The 17,590-nt window shown below is 45.2% G+C and overlaps 5 protein-coding genes across 5 annotated transcripts; 1 reads left to right on the forward strand and 4 right to left on the reverse strand.

Moving 5' to 3' along the window:
- Positions 1 to 482: 482 nt before the first annotated feature.
- Positions 483 to 2,028, reverse strand: TSTA_042500 (uncharacterized protein; the record flags this gene model as incomplete). Its single annotated transcript, XM_002484684.1, has 2 exons — positions 764 to 2,028; positions 483 to 697 (listed from the first exon to the last, which is right to left on the reverse strand). Exons 1-2 carry the CDS (start codon positions 1,884 to 1,886, stop codon positions 483 to 485), a joined length of 1,338 nt encoding a protein of 445 aa, XP_002484729.1. The 5' UTR covers positions 1,887 to 2,028.
- A 2,323-nt stretch (positions 2,029 to 4,351) lies between these two features.
- On the reverse strand, positions 4,352 to 5,995 carry TSTA_042510 (uncharacterized protein; the record flags this gene model as incomplete). The annotated part of the gene is made up of 2 exons (XM_002484685.1): positions 4,596 to 5,995; positions 4,352 to 4,541 (listed from the first exon to the last, which is right to left on the reverse strand). The coding sequence occupies exons 1-2, from the start codon at positions 5,942 to 5,944 to the stop codon at positions 4,352 to 4,354; spliced, it is 1,539 nt and encodes a 512-aa protein (XP_002484730.1). The 5' UTR covers positions 5,945 to 5,995.
- A 1,966-nt stretch (positions 5,996 to 7,961) lies between these two features.
- TSTA_042520 (uncharacterized protein) lies at positions 7,962 to 11,096 on the forward strand (the record flags this gene model as incomplete). The annotated part of the gene is made up of 1 exon (XM_002484686.1): positions 7,962 to 11,096. The coding sequence occupies one exon, from the start codon at positions 7,962 to 7,964 to the stop codon at positions 11,094 to 11,096; it is 3,135 nt and encodes a 1,044-aa protein (XP_002484731.1).
- Positions 10,897 to 12,543, reverse strand: TSTA_042530 (NADH-cytochrome B5 reductase, putative). Its single transcript, XM_002484687.1, has 3 exons — positions 12,188 to 12,543; positions 12,024 to 12,101; positions 10,897 to 11,960 (listed from the first exon to the last, which is right to left on the reverse strand). Exons 1-3 carry the CDS (start codon positions 12,441 to 12,443, stop codon positions 11,419 to 11,421), a joined length of 876 nt encoding a protein of 291 aa, XP_002484732.1. The 5' UTR covers positions 12,444 to 12,543; the 3' UTR covers positions 10,897 to 11,418.
- A 949-nt stretch (positions 12,544 to 13,492) lies between these two features.
- On the reverse strand, positions 13,493 to 15,068 carry TSTA_042540 (exoenzymes regulatory protein aepA precursor, putative; the record flags this gene model as incomplete). The annotated part of the gene is made up of 3 exons (XM_002484688.1): positions 13,851 to 15,068; positions 13,571 to 13,793; positions 13,493 to 13,532 (listed from the first exon to the last, which is right to left on the reverse strand). Exons 1-3 carry the CDS (start codon positions 14,995 to 14,997, stop codon positions 13,493 to 13,495), a joined length of 1,410 nt encoding a protein of 469 aa, XP_002484733.1. The 5' UTR covers positions 14,998 to 15,068.
- Between the last annotated feature and the right edge of the window lie 2,522 nt (positions 15,069 to 17,590).

Consider the following 17,590-nt stretch of genomic DNA (forward strand, 5'->3'; position numbering starts at 1 on the left):
AGATATTCCTCACGTCAAGCAAATGGCGGAAGTAGACATATCAACACGACGATCATGTTTCAAATCTGGTTTGGGCATACAGCTGCTCTTTTCGGTGGTCTTTTTGGTCAGTCACCGAGTCAATGGTAATGGTAAGAATGGTCAATAGAGTGGCGGCAAGGATGAAATGGCGAATTGTGACTTCGTATGATATGTACATAAAACGCGACCATTGACAAAACTTTGAACGATTCGAAGCTAGAAAACATAAGCTCTAGTACGGATCAATCACAAAAAAAGTATCGCTGATTAGATCTGTCATGAAAACACTATTTGTACGCGTCTCAGCCGCAGGTAGCGCGGTAGAGTTAGGACTTGACTGGGCGCGTTTGAAAGTATATCATTTTCTGTACATAATCCCTGTAAGCGAAAGACAAAAAAAAGCACAAAGTAAAACAGCCAGGGAACAAATCAAAAAAAACAATAAAACCTCGTATATCATCTTAGGATGTGATGAATTCGTAAAAGTTGTGGCTCAAATACCGACTCGGGACCACAATGAGACGATGGAACAGCTCTGCTGCAGGGACAGTGACCGCGATGCAAGTGATGAGTGCCACCATGACTGCTCCATCATGTGGGACGTGTCTCGATCGAAGACCTTCAAACACACGGATGCCAACGATGTAGGCAAAAATAGATTGCAGCAGGAAATAGCCTGTAATAGATCAGTACTCTTGACATGCAGGATATGAAACAATGAAACAGGGATGGGTTCACTTACTCAAAGCCCGACGTCCAAGGAAGAGCAGGAATTTGTTTTGCAAAACTCGTTGCAAAACATCGTACGTCTCAAGCAGAATAAAGATTCCCAGAATAGTAATGTAAACGTCATCTCTTGCAGAGATATGGTCGAGCAAGTAACGTTCGTCAAGGCCGCCAGTGGTGTAGGGATTCGAATGAATCCTCCATTCGGAAAAGAACAAGTCGGGTCGATAAGCTGCCCACAGGTACTGCATGAGAAGCCCGCCGACAAGCAATAAACCGCCGACAAACCATGTGGGAATACGCCGAGGCTTGCCATCATTGGAGCGCCAAACAAGACTCCGGTATTGAACGGGAATACCCATCAAGGCATTTTGTTTGAGATCCATGTGCATGACCATATCACATACAAGCACTCCAGACACCGTGTACCATGCCCAGGAGTTACACCACCATGCAGCAATGACGAATAGGATTCCAAACTGCACTCTCCATTGTGGCCGTGTATAAGGTACAATTACCATGATCATGTACACAGTATAGCTTTGGATGTAGACAGCATTGATCATCCAAAGAGTCTGGGTGGGAAAAGCGTAACTGCCTGATTGAGATCTGAAGCCGTGGGTTGTCCAGAATAAATTAAAGACCGAATTCCAGTATGACAGTGCATTGGGAAATTGGTAGGGAATCGGCAGCGAGAGATTGTTGGTGCTGTACTTGAAGTGTTTAATCGTATTCAGTGCATTTGCAGTTATTGACCCTTTGACAATTGCCAGACAGATTGCAACCGGAATACAAAGTTGCAAAGAGCGCGTCAGCAGCGAGCGTGCAATCACCGCTGGTGTTGGGTCGCGGAAATAGGGGATGGCGATTGAACGAGCTGACAGAAAGATGAATGCTCCGTACAGGAAATACTCATTCCAGAACAACACGGAGAAGACTTTTCGCACAATCACTTGGGCATGGGGTCCGCCAACATCATATGAAGCATACACCGTAGACGGTGCGAAAGTCTGCAAAAACATCCATAGGAAAGCTTGAATAACAAGCAGTCCACGGAATCCAATCAAATACTCCTGCTCATACTTTGTTGGCGGTGTGACAATATGCTTTCGCAGCAATTTGAGGTCGAGTCCGACCATGGTGAATTATGAGTTCGACTGACTTGAAGGCTGTTATCAGGTCAACTCGACTTTTGGCCAAAATTGAGGTGATACAAGAGACTTCGGGGGGTAACGAAAGGGATGTCTTTCAAGAAAAGGCTATCTGCATCAGAAAAGAAGCAATTACAGGCGTCTAAAAGCCAAGACGCATTGGGGCTTAAGCTTGTCCACCGTATTTTCTGAAGAAATTCTGTTCAAAAAGGCGAAAAAAATGATACAGGCTAGTTTGAGAGGTGGCTCCACCGTGGAAAGAGACATTATCCAATCCATCGTGCTACCCTTGGTTGTACTAGTACTACTATTTTGCTGCCAGGTGGTACTAAGAGATCAGCAACGCCGAGTCAGAATAAACCTCTTGTGAGCATTCTCAAGGCGTCTGTCATGACGGTGCGGAATTCAGTCGACCGTGTATTCTACTACAGCTGAAGTTACGATATAGATAACAAGTGCATTGTTTTTGTTATACAACACCTGTCAGGGGGAACGTGGTAAAAAGCCACTGCAGCTAGTCGGGCCCGATGATAATGCACGTCCGGGCTCTGCTATAATTGCTTCGGTCCTAAGAGAGGGGTAGCCATACATCGATGCCAGAAGCCAAGATACAAGTTCTATATCTGATTGGACTAACATTTATTAACTCACTTGGCAGTAATATCTTCTTCTCTGTTCTCGAGTCTCGAGGTAACATTGCGGGCGGGAAAATGCACTTAGGGCTTCTATGTATCCACTAGTCTCTACAACCCTTGTTGAAGTGTTATCGGACTAATAATGTAGGAGGAATATAGATCCAAGGATGGACTAATACAGAGGCGTCAGAAACGTCTGAAAAAAGAAGGTCGCTTGGAACCGAAAGGAAAGGCGCATATCGCAAGTCCACGGAACGACGATACGCACGTATACAAGGTAAATTTCCAGGGGTACCGACGCAGCGTGCGCTGTACATAGAAGGCTCATGGCGCTCACTAAAAATGTTTCATACCCACTCACTGATCGACAGCTATGGATACATCGAGGCTCACTAAGTCAGCCTTGGCCCTGACTCCACATCTGCACCTTACCCAAATCATCTTCTCCTTATCGCGGCGTTTCCTACGCGGTATGTTTCTGTCCAAGACACCTCCTAGCTAGGGTATGTTCTATGATGGGCGGGGCCCTTTTTGCAACTACTGAAGCTTGTCTAAAAGATCCGTGCATATCACATCATCCAGGTTACACAATAACGAGTCGGTTGAAGTGTTAAAAGCAACGTGGACTCATTCCTGACTGTCATTTCCTGACTGTTCTGGCCTTGGCTGCGTATTCGTGCATTTCCTTTATTGTTATTGACTTGATATTATTTTCACGTAATTTTTCATGCTAAAAACTGATCTGCAGATGTGTTCAAAAGCCCCAATAATCACGAACTGATCGATCAACTGATCGATCCACTGATCCGTGTCCGTCCGTCGTCGTATTTGTGTCTTACACTCATAATATCCCTATCATATCAATGGTTTTGGTTCGACTTCTTACAGTCTACACAGGACCTATCAAGCTCTACGAATGCTGAGGGCTGTGATAAACGATGAAACACTATTCGCCTAACTGTTCCGTAAAGATTAACCAATCCTTGAAGAATACGACGGCGGGAACTTGTTTATTCTACGAAAACAACTGTTCCTAATTTAGGCTAAGGGACCTAAGTCATAATAAGCAGGTAGTAATATAAGCTGCATAATCGGTTCGGCCATCAACGGGACTGGGAGAGGGGTTCAAGAATTTTTCTTCAGCTGTCGTCAATTTGTCGATAAGATTGCCACGGTCTCTATTTTTGATCGGCATACCGACAAGGGTCTCAAGGGCCTTCACTCCTCTCAGGTTGCAAGCACCGTTCACGCACCACCACGAGCAACTACTAATCTAGGAACTTGGTGTGATTGATAAGATTTTAGCGCAGCTCCTGCCGAACCTTTTCCCGAGTCTGCTCGGACCAGGATGATATCGGCTCATTATTATACGAATCCAGAACTCGAACTCCCAAGGTTCGCGATATGCGTCAAGGATCTCGACTGATCGATTCAATGATTAGATGCTTTCTTTTTAAATGTTATGTTCAGTTTGCAAATGTGACGGCTGAACCACGACTTAAACATGGAGCACGTGCTTGGAGATATTCTGAAGTCGAGATACCCCGAGTCCGCGACGGACCGGGGCAGAGATCGTCAGACGGCAGATCCGATATCTAGGAGGTTGCCGATGTGACCTGAATTCTTGTATTCTATTCCTATCTGTCAATCTTATCTCTAATTTGGAAATCACATGAAAAAGTTAAAAGTAAATTAATATGTATGTATTTCGCTTGTAATCTCTATATACGGTAATATGCAATTAAAAAAGACCAGCTAAAAAGATCTACACTAAAAACAAAGTCTATACGGTATTTTGAATCATCCGGCATTGTGACCTCAATTGCGTGGAGTCGGGTTCCACTTAATATACTTGCTTACTTGACGTGCATGACCAAAGAGACCAATGACCGCTGTAAGTACGAGCTGAGGGAGATATGTGGCAGCAAAGATAGGAATTGTGTACCAGCGGCAGAACTCTGATCGGAAGTGGAACGTAACCCAGAGAGTGCCGACAAAGGCAAGAAGACTGAAAACAAGGAGTTAGTTCGTATCGTAGCAAAAGCCGGTCGAGGTAACGTACCTGAAGATAAAGAGCCACCAGGCAATAGGATATTGGAAGAAGACCAACTTATATAAGTCGTGTCCATTTTTGGGGAACTCGGTGATAACCACACTCAATACTAGGCAAAGATATTGGGTGATGAGATAGTAGCTGATTTCCCGGACAAAAAGTAACGAGAATATTCCGAAACGTTGGCGCATGGTCCGGTGTTTACCCTCGCGAGAGCGACTCCACACTAGGTGAACATGGCGCATACTAGCCTGGATCCAACCTTGGGACCATCGAAGACGCTGTTTCCAAAAGGCCGACATGGTGACTGGGGCAAGTTCAAATGAAGTGACATTGATGTCATGTACTGCTTTGGCTCCATGCCCAAATGCACGAAGAGCGGAATCAATGTCTTCGGTTAGCATAGAGTCGTCCATTTTTAGCTCGCGCAGAAGCGAGGTGCGCCAGTAACCGTTAGAGCCACAGAAGAGACCGAAATGGAACATGGCAGAACGACCGGGGTGGGAGACTGCGTAGATCTTGTCGAACTCAACTCCAATCATCGAGGTAAGGAAGTTGTCGTTGGCATTCAGGACTACGCAACGACCCTGGACAATGTCTATTTCCTTATCTTTGCAAAATTGCTCCATTGCCCATTTTGGTGCATATGGATGGGGGTAGTGGTCGCAGTCAAAGATAGCTGATATCTGGGCATCAGTTTGGATAACGTTGCAGTAGTAGTTGATGTTATCGGCCTTGGACTTTGAACCGGGGACTTTGACAACACGCATGTTTTTGGCGTATTCGTCCGCCAACGCAAAGAGGTCCGATTCCAGAGGTTCAATCGCATAAGGTGTGTTGTACAGCAGGTTCACTCGGTATCTGTCCCGAGGATAGACAATCTCTTCGAGAAGATATTTCAAGCGGTCCATGACGATATCCTGCTCATTTGGCAGATAGGCCACGACAATAATGTCTAGTCTGGGGAGATTATTGTCTGCCGTAGGAAACACCCAGTTCTTTTTTGCGACTTTGTCAAGAGCTCTCTTAGAATCCTGGAAGTTTCCTAGGGCCGTGATAGACTCAATGACAGTGGCTGTTGCGATGTATGTGTTTGTCATGAGATAGATAAACCAGAAAACTTCGTTGATTCCGGAAGTGGCATTCATGTAAATGGTAGTGGAAAAGACAAAATAAGACAAAACTAGGAAAAACGGCGTCCAGTCTTGGACACCGTCTGATACTGTCGTGAATGCCCAGAAAACATCTTGATAGACTTTCTTCAGGCCGCTCTTGACGTTGCTGCGTCTCTCTGACGACCGGTTTGTTTGGACCGGAGTCTGCAAGGCATTGACCTCGACGTCGACCTGCTTCTCCATGTTGACAGGTGCTTGACACTGAGGTATGGATTGGGAAGACAGATGGGCAGTAATCGGAGGTAGAGGGAAATATTAAACCCAGTAAACATGAGATAGAGAGATTCAGCGTAGAAGATATTAACTTTTTTGTACAGCAGGTCTGGCCTAACCAAGGATCGCTGGTCACTTGCATACCCTGTCGAGTCTGTTAGACTGCAGCTGTACCTAAGTAGATTGGCCAATCCGTTGAAAAAGGGAAGTCACTTCCTTTTTACTGCATTGGACCCAGAATAGCCCCAGCAATAACCTTGAGTTACCGGATTCCACTCTTTCATGATTGCTGGCGGAGGTATTCGAGGACCAATTGGGATGCAACGTCACACGACGATCCTAGAAACTGGAAAGACCGCCGGAATCGCCATAAAAATCGAGAACTGTGACTAAAGAGTGGCAATCATCATGCAGTAGTACGCTCAGATGCACTAGAATAAGCGCCTTCATCAAGCTAATTGATAAGAATCCGATTCAAATTTCATAGAATTGGACCGGTAGTCATAACCCGCAACACCAACCAGTCAATATCTTCTCAATCTTCTCAGTCTAATCTGAGTTTAAGACACGGTTTCTACCAGGGGCCACTAATTGTTACTCAACCTGGTCCCAGTCTTATTGTACATGCACCGAGATACGTAAAGATTAGCATGAAGCTAGAGCACCTTGAGCCCAATTCAGTCATGGATCCAACAGTAAATTACACCCTTTGCCATATTTGATCTTTTCACATGTCGAATATGCACCATCTTCATCGGTGTCTGATTGTTATCTTAACTGCGTAAGCGCCACTTCTAGATGTATAAACTGGATCCGTGACGCCTGGCAAACGAGTTAGGGCTAGGATAGGTCACCTTTTCGGGAGATTGCAACCGTTCTCCCAACCAAGCAATTCTTCCACCCTGAATGGGACCAGCCACAATTTGAGCCGCGGGACGCATCCAATATTTTTATTTTCAGGGCGCCAATACTATTTTAGTTCTTTGCTTCTTCTGTATCCCTGGTTAATCAAGCCCTGTCGCCACCGGCGAGCGACGTGTATAAAATTTATTTTCCCTCTTTTCCCCGAACACGTAGCTGCAACCGAGGGTCTGATGCAATGCAATGCAGGCTGGTTCCCATGCATTCCATTTTTCTCCAAGCCCAGCTACGTAGCTAACTAACATAACTCAATTCTCCACGGCCAAGTATGAAATTGCGCGATTATGAATAAGAAAAACTGGAAAAGAAAAGATAAACCAGGATCCAACTTCTCTAGTTCTTGCCAAGCCAGTCTTAATGACATTAGTACCTTTGTTATAGCTGAGATTTGTGATCTACAGGCACGATGGTGCTAAAAGGTGACGGGTTACAGTTGGATCAATGCCGATCAAGGAGGGTCCACTGTTCATTCTAGCCAGAAGATAAGCAATACGAAGAAATCAATCCCTTCTGTGAGTACCAATCTTTCAGCTCATACCAGTCGAATACTAGCAGCACTAGTGCGTAGCAACAATATTGTCCGAGTATCGCTGATATCACGACAGAGCGTGAGGATCTATGTGTATTCGGCCAATTGCGATCTAAGCTTCCGCCACTTGTGGGAACTATAGCATTGTCAAAATATAAGGTACTACCTCGGAACATTTGGTATTTTACTTCTTGATTGCACCTGCTTAGATAGCGTTGCACGGTTTGCCGTGAAGATATCCCTCTGTGCCGATCAACGAGGAAACTTTAGATCCCGGGTCCGTCGTGTTTCCTCATAGACGGAGGATTGTTACCACAGCTCCCTAGTTGGATCTCGGAGACTTCCCTCGTGCCACCGTATAAACCTGTCAGCATCTGAGGTTCAGAGTTTTCTTTACACAAATCCGAGCAACACAGCATACGAATCAGCGCGGGGATCCGTCGTCGCTGTTCGTCTCTACCTCCATAACCCCCACACTCTTCTTCGACGTCCCAAACTAATCACACTGTATCCTAGCACATCGTGTAAGAAAACAAAATGTTTTCTGCACCATGGCAGGGTCTGCTGTTCACCCTCCTTGTGGTGTCCAAAGCTACCCACGCTGCTCACAATATCACCACAATGGACGTCGGTAATTGTGCTTGTGGTTTTTACGATGAAGATGCCGATTTGTACTTCACGGAGTCGACCATTGCCTATTTCAACGAATCTGGCTCGATACCTACAGACTTTATTGCTGAGGAATTTGAACATCGTTATGACCGTGGTTGGAACAACATGTACCGCATGGGTGCGGCAGTGGATAATGTCCAAATCGCCCAAGATGTCACTGCTCGAAACCGCACAAGCTTGGAGCTCTCTTGCCATCCGTCAGACAAAGACCATCTTGTTGTCGGTTCGAGTATACGTACTTCACGCCAGGATATCTTTTTCGGTTCTTTCCGTGCGAGTCTTCGACCGGCGCGGCCGTGGATGCAGGGTTCTGTGATTTCTATGAATCTAGAGCATAATCAGACCGAAAGCTGGCAGGTAGACGTGATGAACACTGACAACAGCAGTGCGGCTTGGGTTGATATGTTGATGCGAGGACAATTTGCCGACATCTGGTACGGCATCAATTTCACCAACCTCACAAACGAAGGTCTGTCACCATGGTACTACACTGAGTATCGTGTTGACTGGACTCGCGACTCGCTCAATTATTACATTGGCGATGTACTGAGAACAAGCTACAATACTTCTGTGAATTCCAGCATTCCGGCAACACCGGCACCACTAAAGTTCCAGCATTGGTCTCTAGGAAACAAGTACACCTCCCAGGGTCCGCCCTCTTTCACAAATCTCGCGAACGTTGCATACGCGAGACTATTCTTCAACTCATCTACTTGGAACGATACCACACGCGCTGCTTATGATGAGAGATGCTCTATACAGCAAGCCTGCCGCATGGACGATCTCTCCTTGCGTGGGGCTTCACCTTCTGATCCCAAAAGCCTGGAACCTTGGAAGCAATATCAGCCTCCATACAAGATCAGATGGGCACCACTCATCATTGACATCGTGATGGCGGCCATTTTTGTGGTTCTCACAGGCAAGACTCTTTGGCGACGATTTACCTGGCACAAATTCATGGTCTTTCTGGGCGTCCATAAACGAGATCCTCCCCAGTCGAGATCATTTGACACACCACCACGCTCAACCTCATTGATTGACAGAGACCCACAAACCAATGCCGAGTCCGACGAGGGTCGTATCTCTCCCGCGTCGCCTACCAGTGACCGGGCTAATCTGTCTCGCAATGAGTCCTTCGCCACTCTGCCTCCGTATCGGGGTTCTCAGACTCCTCTGCCTCAATACCAGAGTCCTGCCGTCTCTCGCCGACCTTCATTATCAAATATGGCTAGTCACTCATTTGCTTACCCAGCGAGCCTGAGTGGTACTATTCAGGGTGAATCGTCTCGAGCGGCTTCCCGCACACCCTCTCTACACGCTGTCCCTATGATGGACCATTCAGCTACTCCAGGTCAAGAGGTCTACTCAAGCCCTATGCAAGCTGAAGACAGCTCCGACAAGAACAAGGCAGCTGTCAAGACTGAGGCTGCTGAGGTCGCCAAAGATGCACAGACGAAACCAAAAGAAACCGGTAAAGATAGCAAACCGGCGGCCGGCGCCGCTGCAGTTTCTGCAAAACCACCTCGTGTCGACTACTTGGCAGGTTTTATTTCAATTAGTGCCGTTCTGGTCACAGCCAATCACTTTGGCTTGACGTATTTCAGTGCTGTCATTATCCCCGGTGACTCTGCGCACTACCAAAGTGAAACTATTGCACGAAAGACATTTGCTACCTACTTCCTTGACCCCCTTTGGATTGGCCCTTTTTTGATGATTTCCACTCGTTTCTTAACGTCAAACTACATTCGTACCGGAAAGCTTGACAACATGGCACAGAAGATTGTTGCACGTCCATTCCGTCTATTGACGCCTGTCGCCTCTATTGCTTTCTTGGAGTACTTTCTCATGGATGCTGGTGCTCTCAATTGGCTTGAATACCTTCCATCAGTAACATGGTCAGACTGGCCTTTTACTTCCATTCCTAAGAATCCCGGTACATTCATCTCGGAGATTATTCAACTCGCCTTCTTGATCCCGAATGCGGCCCCTATGATCACAATCAACTACTGCACTGGTGTGTTGTGGACTATTCCCGTGCAGTTACAGGGTGCATGGCAGACATTGCTTGGTCTGATAATGATCCGTCAGATCAAGACTCCATGGAAGAGATTTTCTTTCTATCTTTTCTGCACAATCATGCACTGGTATGCTCTCTCATGGGGTAGTTATTACTACGTCGGTATTCTTCTCGCCGATCTAGATATAACCTACAAATACAAGCAGAAATGGCTCAATCCCCGACCATGGGTCTTCTGGCCGCTGCTGATTCTCATGATCTGTACCGCCATTGCAAGTTTCAGTATTGATTTGGTTACGCAGCACAATGGCGTCAACTACGCACAGATCGAATATGGATGGCATCCTGATCCACATACAGGTCTCAGCTTAGTCCAGGCCAGCGCTGCTGCATACCCAGACTACTTTATTCCTCGTCTGAACGCATTTTTGGCCACAATTACCATGCAGGGTGTTGTTGAGATTTCGCCTACATTGCAGAAACTGCTCTCCGCTAAATTCCTGCAATGGCTGTTCCCTCACATTTTCAGTATCTACTTGATTCACGGTTTCATTATGTGGTCTGTCGGATCATGGACGATGATTTCCATGTTCTCCCATGGCTATCCGTATTGGTTATGTACCTTGATCACCGCGATTGTTTGCTATGGTACTCTCTTCGCGGTACTACCAATTCTCACTCCTCCAATTGAAGCTCTTGGTAAGGGGTTCACCCAGAGACTTTGGCAATTCGCTAGCTTAGAACCTGTGGAGCGAAAGCCGACTACATACCCCTTCGGCGAGGAGTTCTTGACTACGCGTGGCCAGCTTCATACATCTAAACCTAGCAGCTTGGATGGAGTATTACCTTCCTCTGCTTCTTCGGCTTCGGGAGGCGTGACAGTGTTGAATGAGAAGGATATGACTGGGAAGGGGAAGGAGGCTGAATTGACCGTGAGAGAGCTCAAAAATGGGCGAATCATGGAAAACATCAAAGAGTTTTAAATATTATTTACTTGACTTTCTGCGTTTCAGAATTTGGCGTTTGGTCTACCATAACACTTAGTCTATAGAATTCACATGTTTATATATGATGTGTTGAATACATGAGAAATAACAGCATCTTAATTGACAAACGTACGTTTATGAGTAACATCCAAGCTCCTCTCTAGCTTGGTCCTTCCAATCAATGAAAGGTGCACATGTGGAAGAAATGAAATAGAAAATATGCCTGATGTTGCTACATTTCATTTGGAATATATGTCCGGTGAGATGAGAGGGTATATAGTATCGCCAATTCCGATCAGGATAGAATGGTCATCCAAGCTCAAAACTTGAAGATCTGATCCTTTTTATATCCCAGTTCTCCCAGAATGCCGGAATCCCCCCGTCCTTTCCCAGTCAACGCAGTTTCGAGCCCTGGAGGTCCGCACACAAACACTTTATCTGTACGTGCTGGCAACACCTCCTTCAAAAGCTCTTTTGTGACATGTCCCTTTCGAAACGGAGATCCTTCCTCCGGCTCTGAGACCGTATACACAACTTTGAATCGATCCGGAAATTTGCTCCCGTAATTCTCGAATTCCTTCCGCAAAAGAATGTCACGCTCAGTGTTGACACCAAAAACCAGTGTCATCTTCGTGCGATCTTCCGGGTTGTCCAAAATTCCCTGGATAAGTTGATAGATTGGAGTAATGCCAGCACCACCGGCGATAAGAGTTATGTGGTCGTGTTTGTTCGGAATCCAAGAGTATGCTTTAATACCGAATGCAAAGAAGAGTGAGTCGCCGGGTTGTAAGGAGTGAAGGTGTGTGCTGACTTTGCCGCCGGGGTATTTTTTGACCATGAGGTCGATAAAACCAGGTTTTGCTACAAACGTATCAGTATGGCCCATGATGGGGCCTGGATTGTCTGTTGGGGACTCAAACATACAGAGATTGCTCACTGGTGTATATGGTCGTATGGCGGGCGCCAGGCTTCCTTTCGGCCATGAAAATGTGAGGACAGATGCTAGCCAAATATTTAGTTGCAGACTCTATTATTCCACCCTCTTAATAAAATTATTTATTCTGATCTTTCAGGAGATGTTGACTTACACACAACTGTCAACCCAGTTTCATCCCGAGCATTCGGAAAAGAGAATCGTAATCGTTTCGTATTGTGATTAATCTCCTCTGTTTGTTGCAGGGTAAGACTACCGGCAATACTATTCCCAAATGTTTTTCGAGGCTCAGAAGACGTTGCGCTCCGAATATATGAATAAGCTGTATATAGTCCACCAGCTGTAGCGATGCCAATCACTAGGTTGGGAATAGTGGCTTGTTTGGCGATAAAGCGACTGCTCGATGACATGGTGCCTTTGTCTCCGAGTATTTATTAATCATTAGTATGTGAGTAATTGAGAGTCTTTGGATTGCAGATGGAATGAAAATGCGTCAATTTATATACTGTCGTTGTGGCCTGACCTCGTATAGAGTCCCTGCGACCCGCTCTAACCTGTGGGTGAACGGGTCTCGGTTCACGGAGAGCCGACTGCCCGATCAACCTCAATAGATAAGCTTACTTATCTCCGTTCAAACAAACAAGTCAATTTCTCCTATAACCAATATTCTTGAACTGGTCAATGATGTTGGTTTGATTCTCGTCAATTATAGATCGGCCCAATATAGAAGCACCAGCTATCAAGGTGCGGCTTCTATTGTCTCTAAATACAAAGCTGGTGTTATTTAAGGCTCACGTAACTGATTACACACATAGGCCGATCTATTGTATATCAAGATACGTTTATATCATTCAGCTAGTAATAGGTTTGCAAATCTCAAAGATTCTCTGGAGTAACCGCGGCCCTTGTGACACCTGTCAACAGGGTGATTCTTCAGCTCTCTCACTAAGTGCACTTACGTACAAGTTGAAAACTTTGCGAGTTTCGAGCGTCATGTTGTGAACATGTTCGAGGCATAGTGACCATCGACGGCCTGTAGAATACGATGATTGGCTGATGGCCACTTTATCACGTGATTGACGCCCATTGTTACTATGAGGGATATCTGGTGGATAGCTTTAAGCCGCCACCTTTTCCTTTCCCTATTTCTTCTCTCATGTCTATTTATTTTGCTTAGCTACCAGAATGAAATCTGAATTGAGCCCTCAACTGGTATTCTATACCAATATCTCTTGTTGGGCCCTGAGCAATGACAACTGCGCAGTTATATGAACGAAGCATGGTGGGCTTCTGGTTGGTTAGACTGAACCGAGCCTTCACTGATGCTGTGGGAGAAAGAGAAAAAATATCAATTAAGCACCAGCAAAAAGTCTATTTACTGCAGTCGGAATGAGTCTGAACTAAGCGACTGTAGTAACCGATTTATCCTGGAGGCTACTCTGGCCAGGCTATTCCTGAGTTACACTTCACAGTCCGGCTCATCTTCAGTGGCGACAGGCCTGTCCTAATTGCCAAAAACTGGGTGAGAATCGCATACTGTGAGTGAGTCTTTATCTTACCACAACAGATGACATCAAAGTCTGCATTTGCATCTGGGGAAGTGCACTTTTCCACTGCTATTGTAGACTCCCTAGTGATGATATTGTCAGTGATATCCCAGTTCATGGTTTCTTTATTTGCTTGCGTAAGAGGATGATCGAAGAACATCGCAGGAGAAAGCTCTGCAGTAACACCATGCTTTTTGAAGCGTTGGAGGTCATCTAAAATATCTCATTAGATCCCTTTTTTTTTTGTAAATGAAGCGGGAAAGTATTTACCAGGGTGTATGCCGTTACAGTGGGCTATCTCGTGTCTGATTGTCCCATTTTTAGTATTGGCTTTTCTCGCTGCCGCTATTGCCTCAAAAGCAAGTCTTGTGCTGCCTCGGCCAGTCGCGTGCAGTTTGACTGTCATACCACGTTGATCAGATTGCTTGACGACCTCAACAACATCACCTACAAGAATTTTGTCTAGTTCAATGTTTCCATCACTGTCTATTCCAGCACTTGAAAACAATGGTGGCAGGCCGTCGAGCAAAATCTTAACAAAGCTCGTGCGTACATGTTTAGTCGCGAGTTTGGGAGCTTGGTCAATCAATGCTTTCAGTGAGCTTTGCCGCTCATTGGCAAGAAATTCGGGAGCGTAAACAGAATGTGCTGCAATATCGAGTTTTAGAGCATTATCCCGATCTAGTTCACGAAGAGCATGTAGAATGACAGTGTTAGTTGCTGCCTCTTGACATGAGGTCACACCCACTCGTTGCAAGCGTTGTATTGCCTCAGTGATTGCTCGCTTTGTGTGGGCCACATTTGAGTTCCCTTTCGCCAGCATTGCCTTATTCATAGCCAGTTCACCTAATTCTTCCGTTAGACTGCCGTCAGGATGACGGCCGAATTTGGCGCCGTTAACATCCGGCTCGTTGTCAACGTCATAGCCAGCCTTTCTTAGCCCAGCGGTGTTGAGAAATGCACTGTGGCCAGCTCCTCCTTGTATCATGATCGGTGTATCTGGGAAATATTTGTCAAGTGAGGCGCGATCGAAATCGGGAATAGTAGAGATATTGCCCACAACCCAGTCCTGAAAGGCATGTTGATAGGCACAAGCACACTGTCCTTCCTGGATCCGCATTCCAATGTTCTCTATCGTGGTATCACAGGCTAGGTTAACACCACTCAGATACGAGACGCCTGCGGAAAGTAGATGAACGTGCGCATCATGAATTCCTGGCATGACAAAACGACCATGAAGATTGTACGTGATGATGCCATGAGCCTTCGCAAATTGGAGGACCTCATCGCTTGTTCCCACCATCGCAAATGTGCCTTGCAGTGTGACAATGAACGCCTCGGCGAGCTGGCCGGAACCATTCAAGGTGTAAACTTTGCCGTTGTAATAAGCGACTGATTGTTCAATGACCGTCGTCATTGTGCAAGGGTTCGTCAAAAGACCTTGATTAGCCGATGTTTCCTTTGCAAAGCAATATGTGGTGCTACTATAAGGAGAACGGGCAAGGTAAGTTGGGGAAGAGGAAGGAGTTTCCTTTGTTAGAATCGGTCGATGAGGGAGGGGAAGGCAAGGCTCAGGAAGCCAGGCTCCAAGGCAACCAACCACTGTGACACATGATGCCTTCCGTGTTCCTCCAGTTCATCAGCCCAAAAAGAGGAACAGAACACCTTTTTGCGTCGAGGACTTGTGAAAGCACTGGCTGTGTCGAAAAGCCCGTGTACGAGGTGAGCTCAACTTGATTACACAGTCTGTATTATTTATAACCCGATGAGAATCTGAGTGGAACGTGTATTGTGGTGTAACGTAATTTATTGTACTGCTCTGGTTTTCTATTTACTATTAGGAATAAAATCACTTCTGGATATATTGACTTGGGCCTGAGGGGCCTTCTCTTCGTTATAGCCAGATCCTACTGTATTATTTTGCCAGTGGGAAGTTTATCGACGAAGATGTGGTAGTCCACAGCAAATGTTAAAGTAATGCTTGATTTATTCGTAGTGAAGACTTAATCACCCCATATCTTACACTTGATGTTTCTCGAATTGCAGCATCATACTATGTAGCATAGAGGAACCACCGAGAGTCGAGGTAGCTTCACACATACTTTAACTTACGCCTCATTTTTATTATGTCCAGGAGCAAGCTGTATGGATATATATTGCTCGTAACCATGTCAGAGCTTTGAAGTGGGATTGTGCTAGTTTATAACATCCCCCCTGTAATTACTATAGAATTGGACAATAATAGTCATATTGAGTGGCTGCTGGAAAGCTCACAACTAGCCAGGGAACCTCTTATCGTCCAATTACCCCTCAATAATTACTCGCTCAGTCTTTGGAGTTAATTGTGCCTCATGGAGGGTTGGAACTAACATTAATCGAGGGCCTTCATTGCATGCCATACCAATAGCAACGGCACATTTAGCCGCTCAATGTGGGAGCCGCTATCAATCTTTTAATAGCCTTATATCAATCCATTATTACTTTTGTCGAATTTATCTCATGTCCATGTCTTAGTTAGAGCCTGTTCGACTCTGCTACTTTCATCTTCATCAATCACTTCTCTGTCATTGCCTCAGAAGCCTTCAGCTTAGAAACCATGACTGGCTAGGAACTCGGCATAAGTACAAGAGATGTAGGCTTGTGTGGCTTAAGACTAGATCCCAAAAGTTAGCCCACGAACATTGTCTTGTCCACCAATATCCATGAACGCGTCTCAAAACTCCTTGATGTTTTCAATCAACATCCCTTATTCATCAACAGTGAATCAATGCATAAACAGTGATACCGCCTTTCCACAAAATGAAGGGGAAATAGGAGAAGAAGAGTCTCTTTAATCATAGACATGTGATTTGTGATTTGACTGGGAATACTTAATCCAACCACAGCATGTTCCTCGCTTACAGGGCAGTTCACAAGTTACGAGGTGAATATGGAAAGATAGATGTTCAAATAATACTTACCAATATCCGCCGTCTAAAATTAGAGAGAAAGATTGATTGCATGTCGATTTTTAGACGATTCAGTGCAGTTTGAGTTTTTTTACAACCGACCTAGGTTGCTTATATACTCCCGGAGTAATGCTTTCGAGAGATCCACGGTGACAAATATACCTAGATAAGCTAATATATAGATATCTTGAGAGTCTTCGGAACCTCGAGCATATGCCCCAGAGTTCAAGTCTTCTAGTAACGATATATAGGCTACACCCATTGTGACGATGCCAATCTCATGTATTCGAACTATCTAGCGCTGCATACAGAGGTGCGTATCTACTGAGAATATCAAGCATGAGAAAAGGAAGAAGAAGAAAGCAAACTCGCTACGCCCAATCTCCCGTATAATACTATCCCGTGTGCGTCGGTTCCTAATTCGGTAACCGTGATGGTTCCCGCCACTACCTTCACCTCCCGGCAGTATACCGATCGCCTCATTACACCGTCACACCCATGATACCTAGGTATTTAATTGAGTAATCGAGTATGAGTGCTGTGGAGTATATCTCTAAAATTTTATAGCATGCACAAGCAAATACCTTCCAAGGCTGAGGAAAAATAACCACTTTCTTTGAATATTCCATCAGGGTGCTTAGGTAGTAAAAGGGTTAGTATTGATGAGAGATCTGAATAATGTTCTCTACAGTAGTAGAAACACAAAGATTTTGTGATATTTCAATTGAAAGGTTGCTAGTACATTCTAAACTATTATGAACTTGCTAATCGACATGTAAATCCAAGATTAATGTTTTATATATCTTTAACAAGCATACGTCCTGGTATTTGCGAGTCTGGATCCAATTACCAATGCGGAAGCACCGAGGTTCACGATGAACTCAATCGACGGCCTTGTGACATCACCTGTAGGGCTACGATAAGCTTAATTCTACTGCGAGACAGAGTGCATACACTGGGATTTTCAATAAGAAATTATCATAGTTTGTATAGTGATGTAGCCAAGAACTTTCCTTTGGTATGGATCTACTACCCAGAAAGATCTATGTGGATACAGATCGG

Source organism: Talaromyces stipitatus, genomic scaffold, assembly GCF_000003125.1.
Source record: "Talaromyces stipitatus ATCC 10500 scf_1105507295515 genomic scaffold, whole genome shotgun sequence".
Lineage (NCBI taxonomy): Eukaryota > Fungi > Ascomycota > Eurotiomycetes > Eurotiales > Trichocomaceae > Talaromyces > Talaromyces stipitatus.

Excerpts from the sequence above, each read along its gene's own strand:
- TSTA_042530 (XM_002484687.1), bottom strand. The coding sequence starts at position 12,443 with ATGTCATCGAGCAGTCGCTTTATCGCCAAACAAGCCACTATTCCCAAC. Across the intron at positions 12,102-12,187 it reads AACTGGGTTGACAGTTGTGT|CATCTGTCCTCACATTTTCA; the intron begins GTAAGTCAACAT and ends ATATTTGGCTAG. Across the intron at positions 11,961-12,023 it reads TACACCAGTGAGCAATCTCT|CAAAACCTGGTTTTATCGAC; the intron begins GTATGTTTGAGT and ends ATACGTTTGTAG.